Source organism: Anomaloglossus baeobatrachus, chromosome 11, assembly GCF_048569485.1.
Source record: "Anomaloglossus baeobatrachus isolate aAnoBae1 chromosome 11, aAnoBae1.hap1, whole genome shotgun sequence".
Lineage (NCBI taxonomy): Eukaryota > Metazoa > Chordata > Amphibia > Anura > Aromobatidae > Anomaloglossus > Anomaloglossus baeobatrachus.
The window spans coordinates 68,690,539-68,709,190 of record NC_134363.1 but is presented as its reverse complement, the minus strand read 5'-3'; the positions used below and the strand labels follow the sequence as shown (position 1 = coordinate 68,709,190).

At 49.2% G+C, this 18,652-nt stretch overlaps 1 protein-coding gene across 2 annotated transcripts in view; it reads right to left on the bottom strand.

Moving 5' to 3' along the window:
• The window catches only part of ODAD1 (outer dynein arm docking complex subunit 1), a 288,275-nt gene that overhangs the window by 221,589 nt on the left and 48,034 nt on the right, over positions 1-18,652 (bottom strand). The window contains exons 1-2 of one of the 2 annotated variants that reach the window (XM_075327543.1): positions 9,649-9,745; positions 663-731 (exon numbers count right to left, since the gene is read on the bottom strand). In XM_075327543.1, coding sequence (XP_075183658.1) covers positions 663-731; positions 9,649-9,730 — 151 coding nt within the window. In that variant the 5' untranslated portion in view covers positions 9,731-9,745. Of the gene's footprint in view, positions 1-662; positions 732-9,648; positions 9,746-18,652 lie in introns of those variants that run through there. The other variant, XM_075327544.1, reaches the window with a different exon arrangement.

The window sequence follows — 18,652 nt, the reverse complement described above, 5'->3', positions numbered from 1 at the left end:
GAAAAAAAATTAGAAGAAACACTTAGAAGAAAATAAACATCAGTTGAAGTAAAATAAAAAAAAGTATATACAAAAATTACAGTAACATTCACTGGACTAATGTGCTACCTAAAAAGCTACTTGATGCTAACTATTATTTTTCTGCAAGAGAAAAATGGACGTCACTAACACTGCGGCATCTCCTCCCCCAATGCGCTACCTCAATTATTATGAAGGTATGCAGTACTAACTACTACTACTTCTTTCGACAAACAAAACGTATGTCACTAGTAGTGCGATGCCCACTAATCTACTTATATAAAAAAAGTCCCTTGGCGCAGACTCTGATCAGCAGCAATATTGATCAGCGCACTGCGACCGTGTGTAGCACACACATTAGTTCAGCAAAAGAACTGCGTCATAAATTGAGCATGGATGCAAAGTGGCGCCAAAAGTGGAGTAATGGTGCAATCATCCCATACGTTTTGACTGTTAGTCTCAGACAGCACAGTCACAGCATGTCACATTGATTTTTTTAAAAATTTTTGTAAAACGCCGTGATATTGGTCACAGTCGTCCGGTCCCCACTGACATCTCCTAACTATGTAATACATTTTATGGATATCGGTATATAGAAACGTTATCAGGGACAATGCTATCCATAAATGAAAGAAGAGTCATACCCATTCCTTCTAGGTCCATGTCGCTGTTATCAGACCGGATGCTCGATGCAGATCTTCTGTGAGGCATTTCTAGCAATAATACAGGAAAAAAGGAAAACAATTAATTTTGTTGCATCTTAAACCACAAACATATCACTTAAATTTAGTTTTTAATTCCCAAAACTATCAAGTCTTATGTATATCTGTGGAGAATCTGCTCTAGATCTGCTGGTGGTGGTGCTAAAAAACTGATAATATCTGCAAAAAAGTCCTCAAAAACAGATGTTTTTATGCCCGTACTCAGAAAATCCCACTTACAAGGATGCCCTCTAGTGTCTCATTAGGGCAAGGCAAATTTTGCTAACTAGTCCCAAAGAACTAGTAAACAATATGTGTATTCCACAGCCCAAAATGCACAGCGGTCATACTATGCTTGTTAAAAATACTTGGCTCTGGTATGTCGGAAATTGTGAAAATCCTATCCGTATCCATTTCATGTACTCACTGCCTGCCTTTAGTGGATATATTAGTTTTAACGTTTATACCATAGTATGTAAAGTATTTAAGATAAGGGCTTTCATTTTTTAAACACACTAGGTGCACATGCAATTCAATGTATATATTTTAATAGTTTCTATTGTGATGTATAATATAATACAGAAAATATAAATACATCCTAGTATTAAAGGGAACCTGTCACCTAGTATTTTTGTGTATGAGCTAATACCACCACCTTACTCAGCCTCTGTGCTGCATTCTAAAAAGTTGTATAATATGTCTGACCCTTCTGTATAGCCCCAAGAAATCTTTATGGAAATCCGACTGGTCCCGTCTGATGGGAGTCATTGCAGCGGCTCCTGTCTCTCCTCTCCGCTGCGAATTGCCATCCTCCCGATGTGATTGATGTAGATGACGTGTCCTGCGTCCTCCACATAGCCAAACAAAATCTCGCGCCTGTGCAGGGGCATCGCACTTGTTTCTGTCCTGCTGTGGGCAGAGCATGAAGCGGAACTGCGCATGCGTTGAAACATGCGTTGGAACTCCTCTTCTGCTATTTGTGGTGGCAGGGAATAAAACTATATGGGCGAAATGGTACAGGATCCAGAAATGTGTGTTCTGACACACGCGCAGTTACGTTTCAGGGCAAAGTGCGCCTGCGCAAACTGGGGATGTCCCTGTGCAGGTGCGAGATTTTGTTCGGCTATGTGGATGACGTAGGAAATGTCATCCACATCAATTATGGCAATTACCAGCAGAGATGAGGGACAAAAGCCACTGCAATGATGCCCATTGAACTGGAACGGTCGGATTTGCATAGAGCTATTCAAAGGGTTTTTGGGGAGATATACAGGGGTGGGTCAGGACATAATATAAAACTTTTTAGGCTGAGTAAGGTGGTGGTATTAACTCATAAATGAAAAACTGGTGACAGGTTCCCTTTAATTATGCAGTTTCTAGTTGTACATCTAGTGCCCAGGGCACCCACTTGTGCAGCTTATTTTTATGGCGACCAAGGTCCAAATACTGAAAGTGTAAATTAATAGAAAATTGCATTTTTTTTTTTATTGCATAAAAACGGTGTGACATAATTTGCATTTTATTTTGTTTTTTTGTTTTTTTACATCCTCAAACTGGGGAATAATCTTTTATGAATTGCCCCTTAGCACTAAGATTTACCCAAGTATATAAAAAGGTCAGGAAGCATCTTGTAGAAAAATGCACAGAATGTTTTACTGGAAATCCATTATTGCTACAAATTGTTGTTACATAGAGGCTTTTCTTAAGTGTCTTTTTTCTCAAAGGTCCCTGTGTCGGCTGATAAGTGGTGACCTGATTGAATTCAAAGTAATTTGTAAATCCGCACTTTTATACTTATCATTTACATCCAGAAAAGCAATAAGACTGTTTGCACTGCACTTTGACATGATTGGCATAATTTTTTGAGATTTCTGTCTAAGGATATGTGTACACTGTGGGGCCATTGCACACACAGTAGAGTCTGGATGGTGAATAAGCAGCTCCAACCAAGTTCTACAGAAATTCAAGCTGTCTTGGATCACTGTCAGCATGAGCTGTCATCATTTGAATTACATGAAAGGCTATGGAGGAGACCCAGGAGGACCCCACTGCTGACCAGGGGCGGACTGGGCTGTCTGGGGCCCACCAGGGGAATTGACTCCAGGGGCCCACCCTACAGATAAATATAAACACCCATTAGTGTTATCCCCATTATTGTGCTGCTTTGACTGTATACACAGGCGGCTCCTGCACATCTATATTGTGCACCATAACTGGGATGTACAATTAATAGTAGTTTGCAGTAATGGGGTCTTTGGTAAAAACAAGTTATCACCGATCCACAGGTTAGGTTGGTGATAACTTATTGATTGGTGGAACCAGGCCAGTGGAAACCGCACCGATCGGAAGATTGGGGAACTTTTTGCAGCGGCAGGTGGGGTGTGTGACCGCAGCTCCATTCATCCTCTGTGGGGTGGGGTGTGTGACCGCAGCTCCATTCATCCTCTGTGGGGTGGGATGTGTGACCCCAGCTCCATTCATCCTCTGTGGGGTGGGATGTGTGACCGCAGCTCCATTCATCCTCTGTGGGGTGGGATGTGTGACCGCAGCTCCATTCATCCTCTGTGGGGTGGGATGTGTGACCGCAGCTCCATTCATCCTCTGTGGGGTGGGATGTGTGACCGCAGCCTCATTCATCCTCCGTGGAGCAGCCAGATAATAACAAGCACAGTGCTCGCAGCCACTGAGGGAATGAATGGATCAGGGGTCGAGACGGACACGAGCTCCAGTGTAATGGGGGATAAAAGTTGCACGATCGGTGCAGGTCCCAGCAATCAGGCCCCACTGTTGAATAAGTTATCACTTATGCTTAGGCCACGTTCAGTATTTGGTCAGTGTCTTACATCAGTATTTGTAGCCAAATCCAGGAGTGGGTGATAAATACAGAAGTGGTGCTCGAGTTTCTATTACACTTTTTCTCTGATTTTACCGCTCCTGGTTTTGGCTTCAAATACTGAGGTAAAAAACGCACTGAATAGTCAGTGTGTGCACGTGGCCTTAGTAAAGGTGATTACTTGTTTTCACTGGAGAACCTCTGTAAGTGCATATTTACTGCAGTGTAATAGTCACAGGGCAGGGAGGGGTTAAATGTTTAAGTATTTAATTTCTACTGGAAATAATCTCCCCCTTATAGAGAGAAAAAGTGACCTCCATACACAACACAATCCACTATACCAAAATCAATAATACCATATACAAGGGGGAAATACCGCCACACTGTGACCAGACAACATATTACCACCACATAGTGACCGAATACAACCCATTCAAGAGATAAATACTGCCACACAGTGATCAGACAACATATTACCACCAGTGACCAAATACAGCCACATACAAGGGAGAAATACCACCACACTGTGAACAGACCACATATTACCACCAAACAGTGACCAAATACAGCCACATACAAGGGAGAAATACCACCACACCGTGACCAGACCACAGACCACATGACAAGATAACATACTACCAACACATAGTGATCAAAAGCAACCACATACCAGAGAGTAATACCACATCATAATTATACCACACAGTAACCGAATATTACCACATACAAGGAAGAAATACCGTGACACTATTACCACACCATATAATGACCAAATAATACCACACACGAGACAAATATCAGTACAACATGACCAGACGACATATTACTACCACACAAGGACATATATTACTATAATAATGATCATGAATACAAACTACAATGCTAATAACACTAATATCATCAGTGACAAAATGCACATGAGCTCTTTATATAGTGTATAGGTAATACAGTGCTCACCAGTGACATTATACCCAGGAGCTCTGTATACAGTGTACATTATAGTGTGTGTGTACATGTAACACACTGACTTACCAGTGATGTCTCTATCTGACTTTATTCATCTTCGCTTTTTCTCTTCATCCGGCGCTGACCGTCATCACTTCTTCCTGTCATGACACGACTCTGCAGAAAATAACAGTCACCTATAGCCGATCACTCCCAGAGAACATTCCTCACTATTTCCCCAATTTCTACACCACGTCAGACTCTTGTTCCCCCATTGGAGACAGTATCCTCAAAATTAACTTATATTTCATCAGTAATAATGTCCCCTAATTTGCCCCTACAGTAATTATGCCCCAAGTGCCACCATAAACTAATAATGTACGTCCCTCATTCTGGCCCCATATAGTAATTATGTTCCTCATTCTGGCCCCATATAGTAATTATGGCCCTCATCCTGGCCCCTTTTATTTAATAATGTCTGGGGAAACAAGTGGAATCAGAAGGGGATCTTAATTGCTTCCTGCACAAAATATCCCCCCACACACTGCTCCTCTCCAAAATAGCCCCACAAAGTGCCCCTTCCAAAATATCCCCCAAAAATTTGCACTTTTTATAATATCTCCCCCAACTACATCCCTGTATAAATTCCCCCCTCCTCATTATACTATGCTGCCTTCCACAATCTTTGATGCCTCATAATGTCCCCCATTTCCCTATAATGTCCCAATTTCTTTCATAACATCCCTCACTAACCTATAATGCCCCAATTTGCTTCATAATGTCCCCCACTGCCTTATAATGTCCCCCACTGCCTTAAAATGTCCCCCACTGCCCTATAATGTCCCCCACTGCCCTATTATGTCCCCCACTGCCCTATTATGTCCCCCACTGCCCTATAGTATCCCTCACTGCCCTATAGTATCCCACACTGCCCTATTATGTCCCCCACTGCCCTATTATGTCCCCCACTGCCTTATAGTGTCCCCCATTGCTCTATAATGTCCCCCATTGCCCCATAGTGTCCCCCACTGCCCTACTATGTCCCCCACTGCCTTATAGTGTCCCCCACTGCCTTATAGTGTCCCCCACTGCCCTATAGTGTCCCTCACTGCCCTATAGTGTCCAACACTGCCCTATTATGTCCACCACTACCCTATAATGTCCCCACAATCCTATTATGTTCCCCACTGCCCTATAGAGTCCCCCAGTGTCCCCTAGTGCCCTATAGTGTCCCCACTGCCCTATTATGTCCCCCACTGCCCTATTATGTCCCCCACTGCCTTATAGTGTCCCCCATTGCTCTATAATGTCCCCCATTGCCCCATAGTGTCCCCCACTGCCTTACTATGTCCCCCACTGCCTTATAGTGTCCCCCACTGCCTTATAGTGTCCCCCACTGCCCTATAGTGTCCCTCACTGCCCTATAGTGTCCAACACTGCCCTATAATGTCCACCACTACCCTATAATGTCCCCACAATCCTATTATGTTCCCCACTGCCCTATAGAGTCCCCCACTGCCCTATAGTGTCCCCTAGTGCCCTATAGTGTCCCCACTGCCCTATAATGTCCCGCACTGCCCTATTATGTCCCCCACTGCCCTATAATGTCCCCACTGCCCTATAATGTCCCCACTGCCCTATAATGTCCCCACTGCCCTATAATGTCCCCACTGCCCTATTATGCTCCCCACTGCATTATAATGTCCCCTCTGCACTATAATGTCCCCCACTGAGCCATAATATGCTCCAGAAAGTCCCCCACCGCTTCTTAATGCCCCTTGTAAAATAACACTGCTCCTCCCCCACCTGCAGCCCCTCATATAAAAGTACATCTTCGGCTCCTCTGGAGCGCTTACCTGTGCCTGCACGTCCTCCTCTTCATCCCTGCAGCTGCGGCCCGGTGATGATGATGTCGGTGCAGGACTGAGGCGCGCTCCTCTGCAGCCCCAGTGATGACGGTACTTCACGGTGCGGGGCTGAGCAGCGCTGCTCTGCCTCCTGTCACCGGCCGCATTGTACAGATGTATGCGCGCCTGAAAGACACGCATACATCTGAATACCGGTGTGGTCGGTGCAGGCAGGGCCAGCTCCAGGTTTTTTTGGGCCCTGGGCGAAAGAGTCTCAGTGGGCCCCATCCACACATAGACATGCACAGATACATACACAGGCATACGTACACATACTTTTTTAAAGAGAAATTCACAAAAACACATAAATAGACATAAATCTATACACAGTCATATACACTGACATACATAGATACACATCATACATGCGCACACACACACACACATTATTTTTATATATTTATCCTGTATATATATATATATTTCTAATATTGGGAAGATGGCAACAGCCTCATTCACCTCCCGGCTTGTCTAACAGACATGGCCGCACATAGAGCACATTAACACTGCTGTATATACATCACAAGAGAGGCTGGGTACATACACATTACTGGGGGGGAAAACATATTACTGATAAAAGGGGTATACAGCAATGGGGGGCATACAGCTCTAGAGGAGGGCAGTGACTCTGAGGTGGGGGGGGACATACAGCTCTGAGGTGGTATACAGCACCTGGGTGGAGGGAACATACAGCTCTAAGGGGGTATACAGCACCTGGGTGGAGGGGACATACAACTCTGGGGGTATAGTAGTATGCAGCCCCCATATTGTGTTATGAAGCCCCCATTGTCCTCCATATAGTATCATGTAGCCCCCATATGCACTATGCAGCTCCCATATAACATTAAGCAGCCCCCATATAACACAATGCAGACCCATATATCATTAGGCACCTTCATGTAGTATACAGCCCGCATATAGCACAATGCAGACCCAGATAGCATTAGGCATCCTCATGTAGTATACAGCCCACATATAGCACAATGCAGACACACATATAGCATTAGGCACCCTCATGTAGTATACAGCCCACATATAGCACAATACAGACCCAGATAGCATTAGGTACCCTCATGTAGTATATAGCCCCTATATACTGCAGTGCAGAGCCAGATAGCATTAAGCACCCTCATGTAGTGCAGAGCCCCTATATAGCACTGTGCAGAGCCAATAGCATTAGGTATCCTCATGTAGTACACAGCCATATATAGTACAGTGCAAACCCAGACAGCACAGTGCAGAGCCAGTAGCATTAGGCACCCTCATGTAGTATACAGCTTGTATATAGCACAACCTGTATATAGAACACTGCAGAGCCAGATAGCAATAGGCACCCTCATGTAGCATACAGCTTGTATATAGCACAGCCTGTATACAGCACAGTGCAGAGCCAGATAGCAATAGGCACCCTCATGTAGCATACAGCTTGTATATAGCACAGCCTGTATATAGCACAGTGCAGAGCCAGATAGCAGTAGGCACCCTCATGTAGCATACAGCTTGTATATAGCACAGCCTGTATATAGCACAGTGCAGAGCCAGATAGCAATAGGCACCCTCATGTAGCATACAGCTTGTATATAGGCTATATACAAGCTGTATGCTACATGAGGCTGCTTATTGCTATCTGGCTCTGCACTGTGCTATATACAGGTTGTGCTATATAATATAGTACAGCCTGTATACAGCACAGTGCAGAGCCGGATAGCAGTGGGCACCCTCATGTAGTATACAGTGATTAATACTCACTTCTCCTCGTTCCCCCGCTGATCCGGTCTCCTCGGCGCGTCCATTGCTGTCACTCGCTCTGACCTCTCAGCAGGTGCGCAGTGATGACGTCACCGTGCTCTGCTGCAGAGCTGTCAGAGCGCCGACTGTTACAGCGGGGAGAATGATAAGAGAGGGAGCGTGCCGCTCACTCTCTCATCATTGCTCTCAATTGTATCAGCACCTGGGATGCCGATATAATTGAAAGCACGATCCTCGGCAGGGGGGCGGTGACAGCGCGGCCACCGGGCCCCCCCTGAGTAGCGGTGCGCCACTCCTGCCACCGCGAGTGGGCCCCCCCGGCAGCTCAGGGCCCCGGCATTTGACCAGGTTTGCTGGGTGCTGGCACTGACAGTGACAGCAGGGAGATCGCAATGTGCCGATATGATTAGTGAAATTACAGGCCAGGAGGGCCTCTCACACATATCCATAGGGGCCCAGGGGGTGTAGGGGGGTGGGGCCTAGGGGGCGTGGCCATCAATAGCAGGGGCCCACCGGGGATTCTCCTGACCTCCTGGTGGGCCAGTCCGCCCCTGCTGCTGACAATGGGCAAACATGCTTATTTAAAAAGAGTTGTCTGAGTAGTTGAGGCAAATTGCCCCATCCAGTGCTCCTGTTTAAAATGCTGTAGTTTTGCTCATATTGCGTATACTAATCCTAGTTTGGATTTTCCCACAGCAGAACTGAGATCCCCCGGTGCGCCCTTGTGCAGGAGTAGGCACCCCATCCACCTCCTCTACCATAGCAGTAGTTAGCACAATACACGTAATTCACTTTGCATAGACAAAAACAGCCCCTCATCACTCATTGAAGAAACTATCCAATGTATTACTATATAGAAACAGGAAATTTGTAAATGAGCATAATGTAATATTTTTGTATAGCTGTGGACCCCCATATTCAGTTACCGGTGGATCATTTCATACCCAGTCTGACACTCTGTACCCATCATCCCCGGGCGGCACGGTGGCTCAGTGGGTAGCACTGCAGTCTTGCCGCGCTGGGGTTCAAATCCCACCAAGGACACTATCTGCAAAGGACTTTGTATGTTCTCCCCGTGTTTGCGTGGGTTTCCTCCGGGTTCTCCGGTTTCCTCCCACACTCCAAAGACATACAGATAGGGACTCTAGATTGTGAGCCCCAATGGGGACAGTGTTGCCAATGTATGTAAAGCTCTGTGGAATTAATAGCGCTATATAAATAAATAAAATTATTATTATCATAAAGAGTGATTCCCTTTATTTAAAGCACTCGGAGCACAGAAGCTCACTCTTTTGTAGACCCATATAATATAGTAACTGTGCACAGCGGCATTAGGACTGCTGCTCCTACCTTTACTATTATTGTGAGATTTCTGTTACAATGATTACTTAAGCTGATAAATTTGCTGCGACCACAGATTATTAAGGTGTATAATAATAAATGATTGCGCCTCCAGGACTAGGACCAGACATGGGGATAAGTGAGGAGCTTCTACCTGTATCTTCAGAGGGGGGACGCTGTGGACAGGGTGCAGGGCTTGTGGTCCTCGCTGTAGTTCTCTGCTCAGTATTTCTCATAGACTCATTGTTGTTGGTGACGGTCTCCAGGAAGCTGCTCCTCAGTGACAGTCATCATGTTACCACACTAACAATGGCTGTAACCAGGGGAGGGCTACTGGCTGAGGGACCAGGGGAGGGCTGCTGGCTGAGGGACCAGGGGAGGGCTGCTGGCTGAGGGACCAGGGGAGGGCTGCTGGCTGAGGGACCAGGGAAGGGACCTGTGCTTTCATGTGGTGAAAATCACTGACAATGCATCCATTATTCCTGACCTGAAAAGGCGAGGCCTCTTTTCACAGAGATCCATGATCACAACTTTTTAATGTGTCAGTTTAGCTTGTGTATATAAATGTTGTGATTACATTATACACAAACACAGTAATAACAATACTATTATATACACATAGAATTTCACTTTCACTTATTTAAAAATTCTGATAGTCCAGCAATGAATTAGAAAATGATCTTAGTGTCCTGTAACCCACTTCTAATTTTCATTTTTGCATTTTAACAATCAAGTTAATTCATTTTAAATTTTAATAGATCTGACCTCTTCCAGGGGGCGCAATAAGTGAGTATTTTTCTTTTTATAAACTTAGTTTCAATTGAGGAAGAGTGGGGTGATTCAAATTTTTATCTTTACATCTTAGTAAACTTTTTTTTTTTTTGTTCATTTAGGAGACTTGAACATGTGATCGTCTGATCACTTATCTAATATATAGAGCTGAGTGTTTGTCTATATGTATGTGTGTGTGTGTATATGGGTGTGTGTGTTTATGTATGTATGTATACGTGTGTGTATGTATGTGTCGCGGGCGGGGAGGAGGGTGTCAGCACACCGCGCTCGCCCCCCTCTGCTCGGGTCCGGCGGCCGCTGCTCAGCGGTGGCTCGAGCCGTAGGCCGGATCCCGGGGGTTTCTCGAGCGGCACTCCTCGCCCGTGAGTGAAAGGGGTTTGTTGGGTGTGGGGAATTGTTATAGTTCGTGACGCCACCCACGGTTGTGGTGATTGCACCACCGCTGCTCTGGATGGGGATCCCGGGGATGGTGATGGGGAGCAGCCAGGTGTTGTGTTGCCCCTCCGTGGGTAGGGGTTGGTGATCCCGGGGCCCGGTGGTGGGTTGTGAGGTGCGGGGCCTGGTGGGCGCAGGGACGCGGGGGCAGCGCTGTGCCTTGCGGCACTGTAGTACTCACTCAGCCTGAGACACGGACACAGTTTGTACGGTAAACCAAACGGCTGGTAGGACGGTCCCACAGACGGCTGCACCTGCACTCCCGGTAGGTGACGGTGATGTCCCTCTTCCTTGCACCTATGGTTGACTTGTGGTAGCGGTGAATTCCCTCCGGTTACCCGCTCCCCGACTACAATCTGGGCCGGAGGAGCTCTACACTTTGCCCGCAGGCGCTGGCCCTGAGAAACTGGTGCCTTGGCGGTGGCGGTGTCTCTCTGCTTCAGGTTGAGCTGTTGCCTTCAATCGGGACTTGGTTGTTGGGGGATCTACGTCCCCTTCACTGACGGATTCGGCAAATTTGGCGACTCCTAGCCTTGCCGGGGTCCGAGAGGCCCCTGCCCTGGTGCTGACTGTCCTTCGGAACACTGCTCCAGACCACCGGGCACACAGCCAACGGGGTCCTTCCAGGAACTTCCAAACGGTCCCACTCCAGACGGTCACCGCCGTCGCTGACCTTGCTGTTCTGGCCCTACACAAAGCTGGACCCTTCAGGCTTTCCTTCCTTCTTGTCACCTCACTTGCTTTCCTCTTTTTCCACTTTTCTACTTTCCTCACTTTCACTTGCTGTTTACTCTTGCCCTCCTCGGGCTACACTGCTGTTCACTCGTTCATGTCCCTCACTGGACTGCCTGGTACTTCCTGCCTCCAGAGCTGTGATCTCCTTGGTGGGCGGAGCCAACCGCCTGGCCCACCCCCTGGTGTGAATCATCAGCCTCTGGAGGAAGGCAACAAGGATTTGTAGTTTAGCTGTGATGTGCCTACCTGGAGTGTGGGGTGTGGTGGTGTTGTGACCTGTGACCCCTGGCTTGCCCAGGGCGTCACATTCCCCCTTAGCAAAATGCAGACCGTCCGCGGGCTGCCGTCCTACACCGGTTTTATTTTTCTGAAAAAGATAACATTTGGAAAATCAACATATAACATTTTTAATAACTCTTCCCAAGACGGGAGGCACATTTACTTTTAACGTTGCAAAGGTTTACGGTTACGGTTTCCGCTCTCTCCCACCCAAGCAACCTGGCCCTGATGCTGCCCCTAAAACCCAGGCAGCACCCCTTGACCCACAGTCCAGCACACGGTACCCGAGCGGGATCTGTCCTCCCCCTCCAGAGGGTAGCCATCGGTTCCTTTGGTGGCTGGGCCCCAGCCTGCTCTGCTGAGGGCCCTCCCTCCAACCTGCCTCTCCGGAGGCGGCATTGCGGAAACGGTAACGGTAACCAACATATTTACCAGCCACTAACGTCTGTGGTTGCCCTGCAAGTTCACGGGCTTGTCCATGGATAGTTCCCATGCATTTTTTTTAAACGGTCCCTACGGGGACAACGATGCCGGCTCCGGCCGGTTCAATCACAACAGACAATCTGGTGAAAACTCGGTAATTATCATTTTCATTTTTCAAAACTTTTCAACAAACAATGGTGGTCCCAACGGGGACTGGACAACGGTGCTCCGCTGCCCTACTCCGGTCCTTCTGCTGCTTCATCCGAGGGAGGGGGTGCAGGGCTCACCCTGCTCTCTTTGCTGCTCCTGAGCTTTACATCCAGGGCAAACCACCCCCTCTCTCCGCAGTGTCGGGTGTACCGCACCATGTCTCCCGGTATGAGGTTTCGGCCAGGATGCTCCTCGGGCAGGTGGGCATTCACATCCCGCCGGGCTACAAACACTTCGGCCTCCAGGCCCGGTTCATATATAAACCCGTAGCCCCGGCGGACATCAAACCGCCTCACCTGTCCCTCGTACAACGGGCCCCGGACACGGAAGGTCGCTTGCCGCAGATTTTCTTTTTCCCGAATGGCTCGGGCCACCAGCTCGGCTTTCCTTCTCTCCCTCTCCGCGATCTCCAGGCCCAGCTTTGTCGGCTCCCTTTCCCAATATGGCGCTGCTGCCAGCTCCGGCGCACGGGTCGGGCCCCGCGGGACATCCAGAACGTTACCCACTGTCAGGAAGGTGGGCGGCGTATCCCGTGGTGTCATGGCCTTGGGCGCTGCCCTGCAGCAACAACCCGGCGCCACCTCAGCCGAGGTGTGGGGGATGGGCTCAGGGGCTTTCCGCAGCTGGGCCTTCGGCTCGGAGCGGGTCATCGGCTCCGGCTCGGGGACTGTCTCTGGCACACTCTTCGGGGCCTTCCATGGCAACACCTCCGGTTTGCTACGGGCTCTGGCTACAGGTCGGTCCGCTGGGGCGGACGGGCTGGGTATCGCTACCGGTGGCGGTGGTAGCGGGCCTAGTGGCGGGGTCACGGCCTCCGAGACGGGTGGCGAGGGAGGCAACGGGGGGAGAGGGCTTGGACCGGGTCCCTCAGCCACAGCGACCGGTCCCTCCGGGACATAGGGGCGTGGGTCACTCACCCTCCCTTCCTCCGCTTCCTCCTCGCGTCTCCGCACGGTGGCTATAACGTCCGCCATGTCGGTCTCCCACTCCTCCAATAGGAGCTGCATCTTGACCTGCAGCCTTAGGTGGAGCTGCGCGGTCCGGATTTCCACCCACGCTGCGGTTCCCGGCGCGGGGGCCACGGTGTTTCGGGACGGCATCCACATGGTGACTTTCTCTCTTTCTTCCAGGAACGGTATGTTTGCAGGGTCCTGGCGTCCCTGCTTTCATAGCCGCGACTACATGCGGCCAGCCGCCATCGCGTCCCCCTTAGCTCTTTCCGGCCCCTCCTCTCTCGGGGCGGGGTCTTGGCCTTCGCGCCTCTACTGCTCGAGAAGACGCTCGAGCGGGAACTTTTCGCGCCAAAGATGGCGGCTTCTGCAATTTTTCTGCCGGATACCTCCGGCGGTAACAAGGCGCACCTCTACCAGACGGCAGAGCGGTAAGATCCTGTTCGTGACGCCAAGTTGTCGCGGGCGGGGAGAAGGGTGTCAGCACACCGCGCTCGCCCCCCTCTGCTCGGGTCCGGCGGCCGCTGCTCAGCGGTGGCTCGAGCCGTAGGCCGGATCCCGGGGGTTTCTCGAGCGGCACTCCTCGCCCGTGAGTGAAAGGGGTTTGTTGGGTGTGGGGAATTGTTATAGTTCGTGACGCCACCCACGGTTGTGGTGATTGCACCACCGCTGCTCTGGATGGGGATCCCGGGGATGGTGATGGGGAGCAGCCAGGTGTTGTGTTGCCCCTCCGTGGGTAGGGGTTGGTGATCCCGGGGCCCGGTGGTGGGTTGTGAGGTGCGGGCCTGGTGGGCGCAGGGACTCGGGGGCAGCGCTGTGCCTTGCGGCACTGTAGTACTCACTCAGCCTGAGACACGGACACAGTTTGTACGGTAAACCAAACGGCTGGTAGGACGGTCCCACAGACGGCTGCACCTGCACTCCCGGTAGGTGACGGTGATGTCCCTCTTCCTTGCACCTATGGTTGACTTGTGGTAGCGGTGGATTCCCTCCGGTTACCCGCTCCCCGACTACAATCTGGGCCGGAGGAGCTCTACACTTTGCCCGCAGGCGCTGGCCCTGAGAAACTGGTGCCTTGGCGGTGGCGGTGTCTCTCTGCTTCAGGTTGAGCTGTTGCCTTCAATCGGGACTTGGTTGTTGGGGATCTACGTCCCCTTCACTGACGGATTCGGCAAATTTGGCGACTCCTAGCCTTGCCGGGGTCCGAGAGGCCCCTGCCCTGGTGCTGACTGTCCTTCGGAACACTGCTCCAGACCACCGGGCACACAGCCAACGGGGTCCTTCCAGGAACTTCCAAACGGTCCCACTCCAGACGGTCACCGACGTCGCTGACCTTGCTGTTCTGGCCCTACACAAAGCTGGACCCTTCAGGCTTTCCTTCCTTCTTGTCACCTCACTTGCTTTCCTCTTTTTCCACTTTTCTACTTTCCTCACTTTCACTTGCTGTTTACACTTGCCCTCCTCGGGCTACTCTGCTGTTCACTCGTTCATGTCCCTCACTGGACTGCCTGGTACTTCCTGCCTCCAGAGCTGTGATCTCCTTGGTGGGCGGAGCCAACCGCCTGGCCCACCCCCTGGTGTGAATCATCAGCCTCTGGAGGAAGGCAACAAGGATTTGTAGTTTAGCTGTGATGTGCCTACCTGGAGTGTGGGGTGTGGTGGTGTTGTGACCTGTGACCCCTGGCTTGCCCAGGGCGTCACATTTGTATACGTGTGTGTATGTATGTATGTATTCATGTGTATATGTGTGTCTATGTATGTATATATGTGTATATGTACGGTATATATTTGTGTATGTATGTGTGTATGTATATATATGTGTATGTGTGTGTGTGTGTCTGTGTGTGTGTGTGTCCGCTAAAGGAATCCGCACCGTCACATTTACAATCACAAAATTTTGCACAGACACCTTGCACAGAAGCTTATGTGTGAGGTAATATGATATCGGTAGAGACAAAGACATACATAGGCAGACAGACAGAGAGACAGACAGACAAAGAGATACAGAGACAGACAGATGGAGACAAACAGACACAGAGACAGACATACACAGACAGACACAGACAGACTGAGACATACAAATAGAGACAGACAGAGACAGTGACAGACAGAGAGGGAGACATAGAGACAGAGACAGACAGAGACAAACAGACTCAGAAACAGACAGAGACAGACAGAGATAGACACAAACAAACAGAGACATACAAATAGAGACAGACAGAGACAGTGACAGACAGAGAGGGAGACAGACAGATACAAACAGACACAGAGACAAACAGACACAGAGACTGACAGACACAGAGACGTAAGGACAGAGACAAACACAGACAGACAGACAGATACAGACAGAAGCAAACAGAGACAGTGGCAAACATAGACAGACAGAGAGACAGACAGAGACAGACAGAGACAGTGACAGACAGAGATAAGTATTTGATCACCTATCAACCAGCAAGAATTCTGCCTCTCACAGACCTGTTTTTTTTCTTTAAGAAGCCCGCCAACTTTGCACTTATTACCTGTATTCATTGCACAGGTAATGAGTGCAGGACTGCGGGGAAGCCAGGCAGCGTGGTGAGGGCCGGCTGCAGCGGTGAGTGAGTTGGCATCACTGCAGGGGGGACAGCAAGCAGTAGGGATGCTGGCACTACACCTGTATAAAAGATACCTGTCCACACACTCAAACATTCACACTCCAACCTCTCCACTATGGCCAAGACCCAAGAGCTGTCTAAAATTATAGACCTGCACAAGACTAGGATGGGCTACAGGACAATAGGTAAGCAGTGTGTCGAGAAGACAACTGTTGGCACAGTTATTAGACAATGAAAGAAACACAGGATGACTGTCAATCTTTCTCAGTCTGGGGCTACATATAAGATCTCACCTCGTGGGGTAAAGATGATTCTGAGAAAGGTCAGGAATCAGCCCAGAACTACACATTAGGACCTTGTCAATAACCTGAAGAAATCTGGGACCACAGTCTCAAAGATTAGCATTAGTAACCCATCCTGCATGGCACACAAAGTTCCCCTGCTCATGCTAGCACATGTCCAGGCCCGTTTGAAGTTTGCCAATGATGATCTGGATGACCCAGAGGAGGCATGGGAGAAGGTCATGTGGTCAGATGAGACCAAAATAGAACTTTTTGATATCAACTCACTTCGCAGTGTTTGTAGGAAGAAGAAGGATGAGTTCAACCCCAAGAACATCATCCCAACCGTGAAGCATAGTGGTGGAAATATCATACTTTGGGGTACTTTTCTACAAAAGGGACAGGACGACTGCACCATATTGAAGGGAGGATGGATGGGGTTATGTATCACAAGATTTTGGCCAACAACCTCCCTTTGTCAGTAAGAGCATTGAAGGTGGGTTGTGGTTGGGTCTTCAAGCATGACAATTACCAAAACAAACAGCAAGGGAAATTAATAAGTGGCTCTGTAAGAAGCATTTCAAGGTCCTGGAGTGGCCTAGCAAGTCTCCAGACCTGAACCCAATAAAAAATCATTGGAGATGAAACTCAATGTTGCTCAGTGACAGCCCTGAAACCCGAAAGATTTGGAGAAGATCTGCATGGAGGAGTGGGCTAAAATCCCTGCTGCAGTGTTTGAAAACCTGGTCAAGAACTACAGGAAACATCTGACATCTGTAATTGCAAACAAAGGTTTCTGTACTGAATATTAAGTTCTGTTTTTCTATTGTATCAAATACTTATTTCATGCAATAAACTGCAAATTAATTACCGTATTTTTCAGATTATAAGACGCACTTTTTCTCCCAAAAATTTGGGAGGAAAATGAGGGGTGCGTCTTAAAATCTGAATATAGCGTTACCTGGGGGTCCTGTCTGTGCGGCGATCGGGCGGCCGGGTGCCTGCGGCTGTGTGCAAGCGGCCAGGTACCTGTGCTTGCCTGCGGGTGGCAGCCGGGTACCTGTCGTGCAGGTAGCAGTCGGGTGCCTGTGCCTGCGTGCAGGCGGCAGCCGGGTGTCTGTGTGCGGGAGGCAGCCGGCACCGACAGGCACCTGGCTGCCGCCCTCAGACAGGAACCAGGCTGCCGCCCTTACACAGGCACCCAGCTGCTGCCCGCTCGCACGTAGGCACAGGCACCCAACTGCCGCCCGTTCGCAGCCACAGGTACCCGGCTACCACCCGCTTGCAAGCACAGGTACCCGGCCGCTTGCACGCAGGGTGGGCGGGCAGCCTGCTGGTTGTCACTCTGTGCTTGCAGGCGGCTGTGCAGAAGGTGACCCAGTTTGTACGCGATCCCAGTTTGAAATGATGGCGCCGGGAGCGGGTGCGTGCGCAGATGGAGCTCTTGGATGAGAGCTCCATCTGCGCATGCGCCGCTCCAGGCGCCATCATTTGAACCGGGACCGCGGACACTGGGACACTCACTGCAACGGCCTGCTGCACGGCTCACCCGCTGCCGCTGCTGCCGCCGCCACGGACTCCGTGTGCCCTGTCACCATGGACCCTGCGGCACCTGCCACCACGGACCCCGCAGATCCTGCCACCACGGACGCCGCCGCACCTGCCACCACGGACCCCGCCGCACCTGCCACCACGGACCCCGCCGCCACTGACATGCCGTGCCTGCCAGCACAACCTCTGCCTCCTGTAACCCCGCTTCACCACCACTGCTGCCCCCCTCCGGTAAGAGAACACCGGAGTATAAGTACCCCATTTTTATTTTTTTACCTTTTTTTTATGTCTAAATTTGGGCTGCTAATAGAGAATAATTCTGGCACACTTAGAGGGTATATGAAAAAAGAGACTCTTGGAATGCTTAAATGGTTTTATTTGTGCATAAGTCAAAAAAATTATGATAATTCATCCATCCAACGTTTCGACCATTTGAAGGTCTTTGTCAAGGACAAAATTATCTAGTATAACAGAAACATGTGCCCCATTAGTGCATAAAAAACATATAACAACATGGCATAATCAAAGGATAGGTTGTGACAACAGTCCCTAAAAAAATTATAGCACATAACAAAACAAGGACATACACATGCTCATGAAATCCATGTATTTGAATACAAAAAAAGCCTATCAAAGAAAAACAGCTCATAGAGGTATATGTATTGTTCAGTAAATAAAGGCAGTAGTAACACCCACCTATATGAACAACTGTGCGGTGTATGTTCTATAATATGAGGACATCACCATGGAATCAAAATGAACAGAGATGCAATCCTATATAGGAAATAGAATCAAATGAGTATTGTATACAAAACATACAAATATGCAAATGAGAAGAATTCCATTCTATCTTTTGCAATACTGAAATGTACATGTATATATATGCCTTTCTCTGTTTATACCTTATG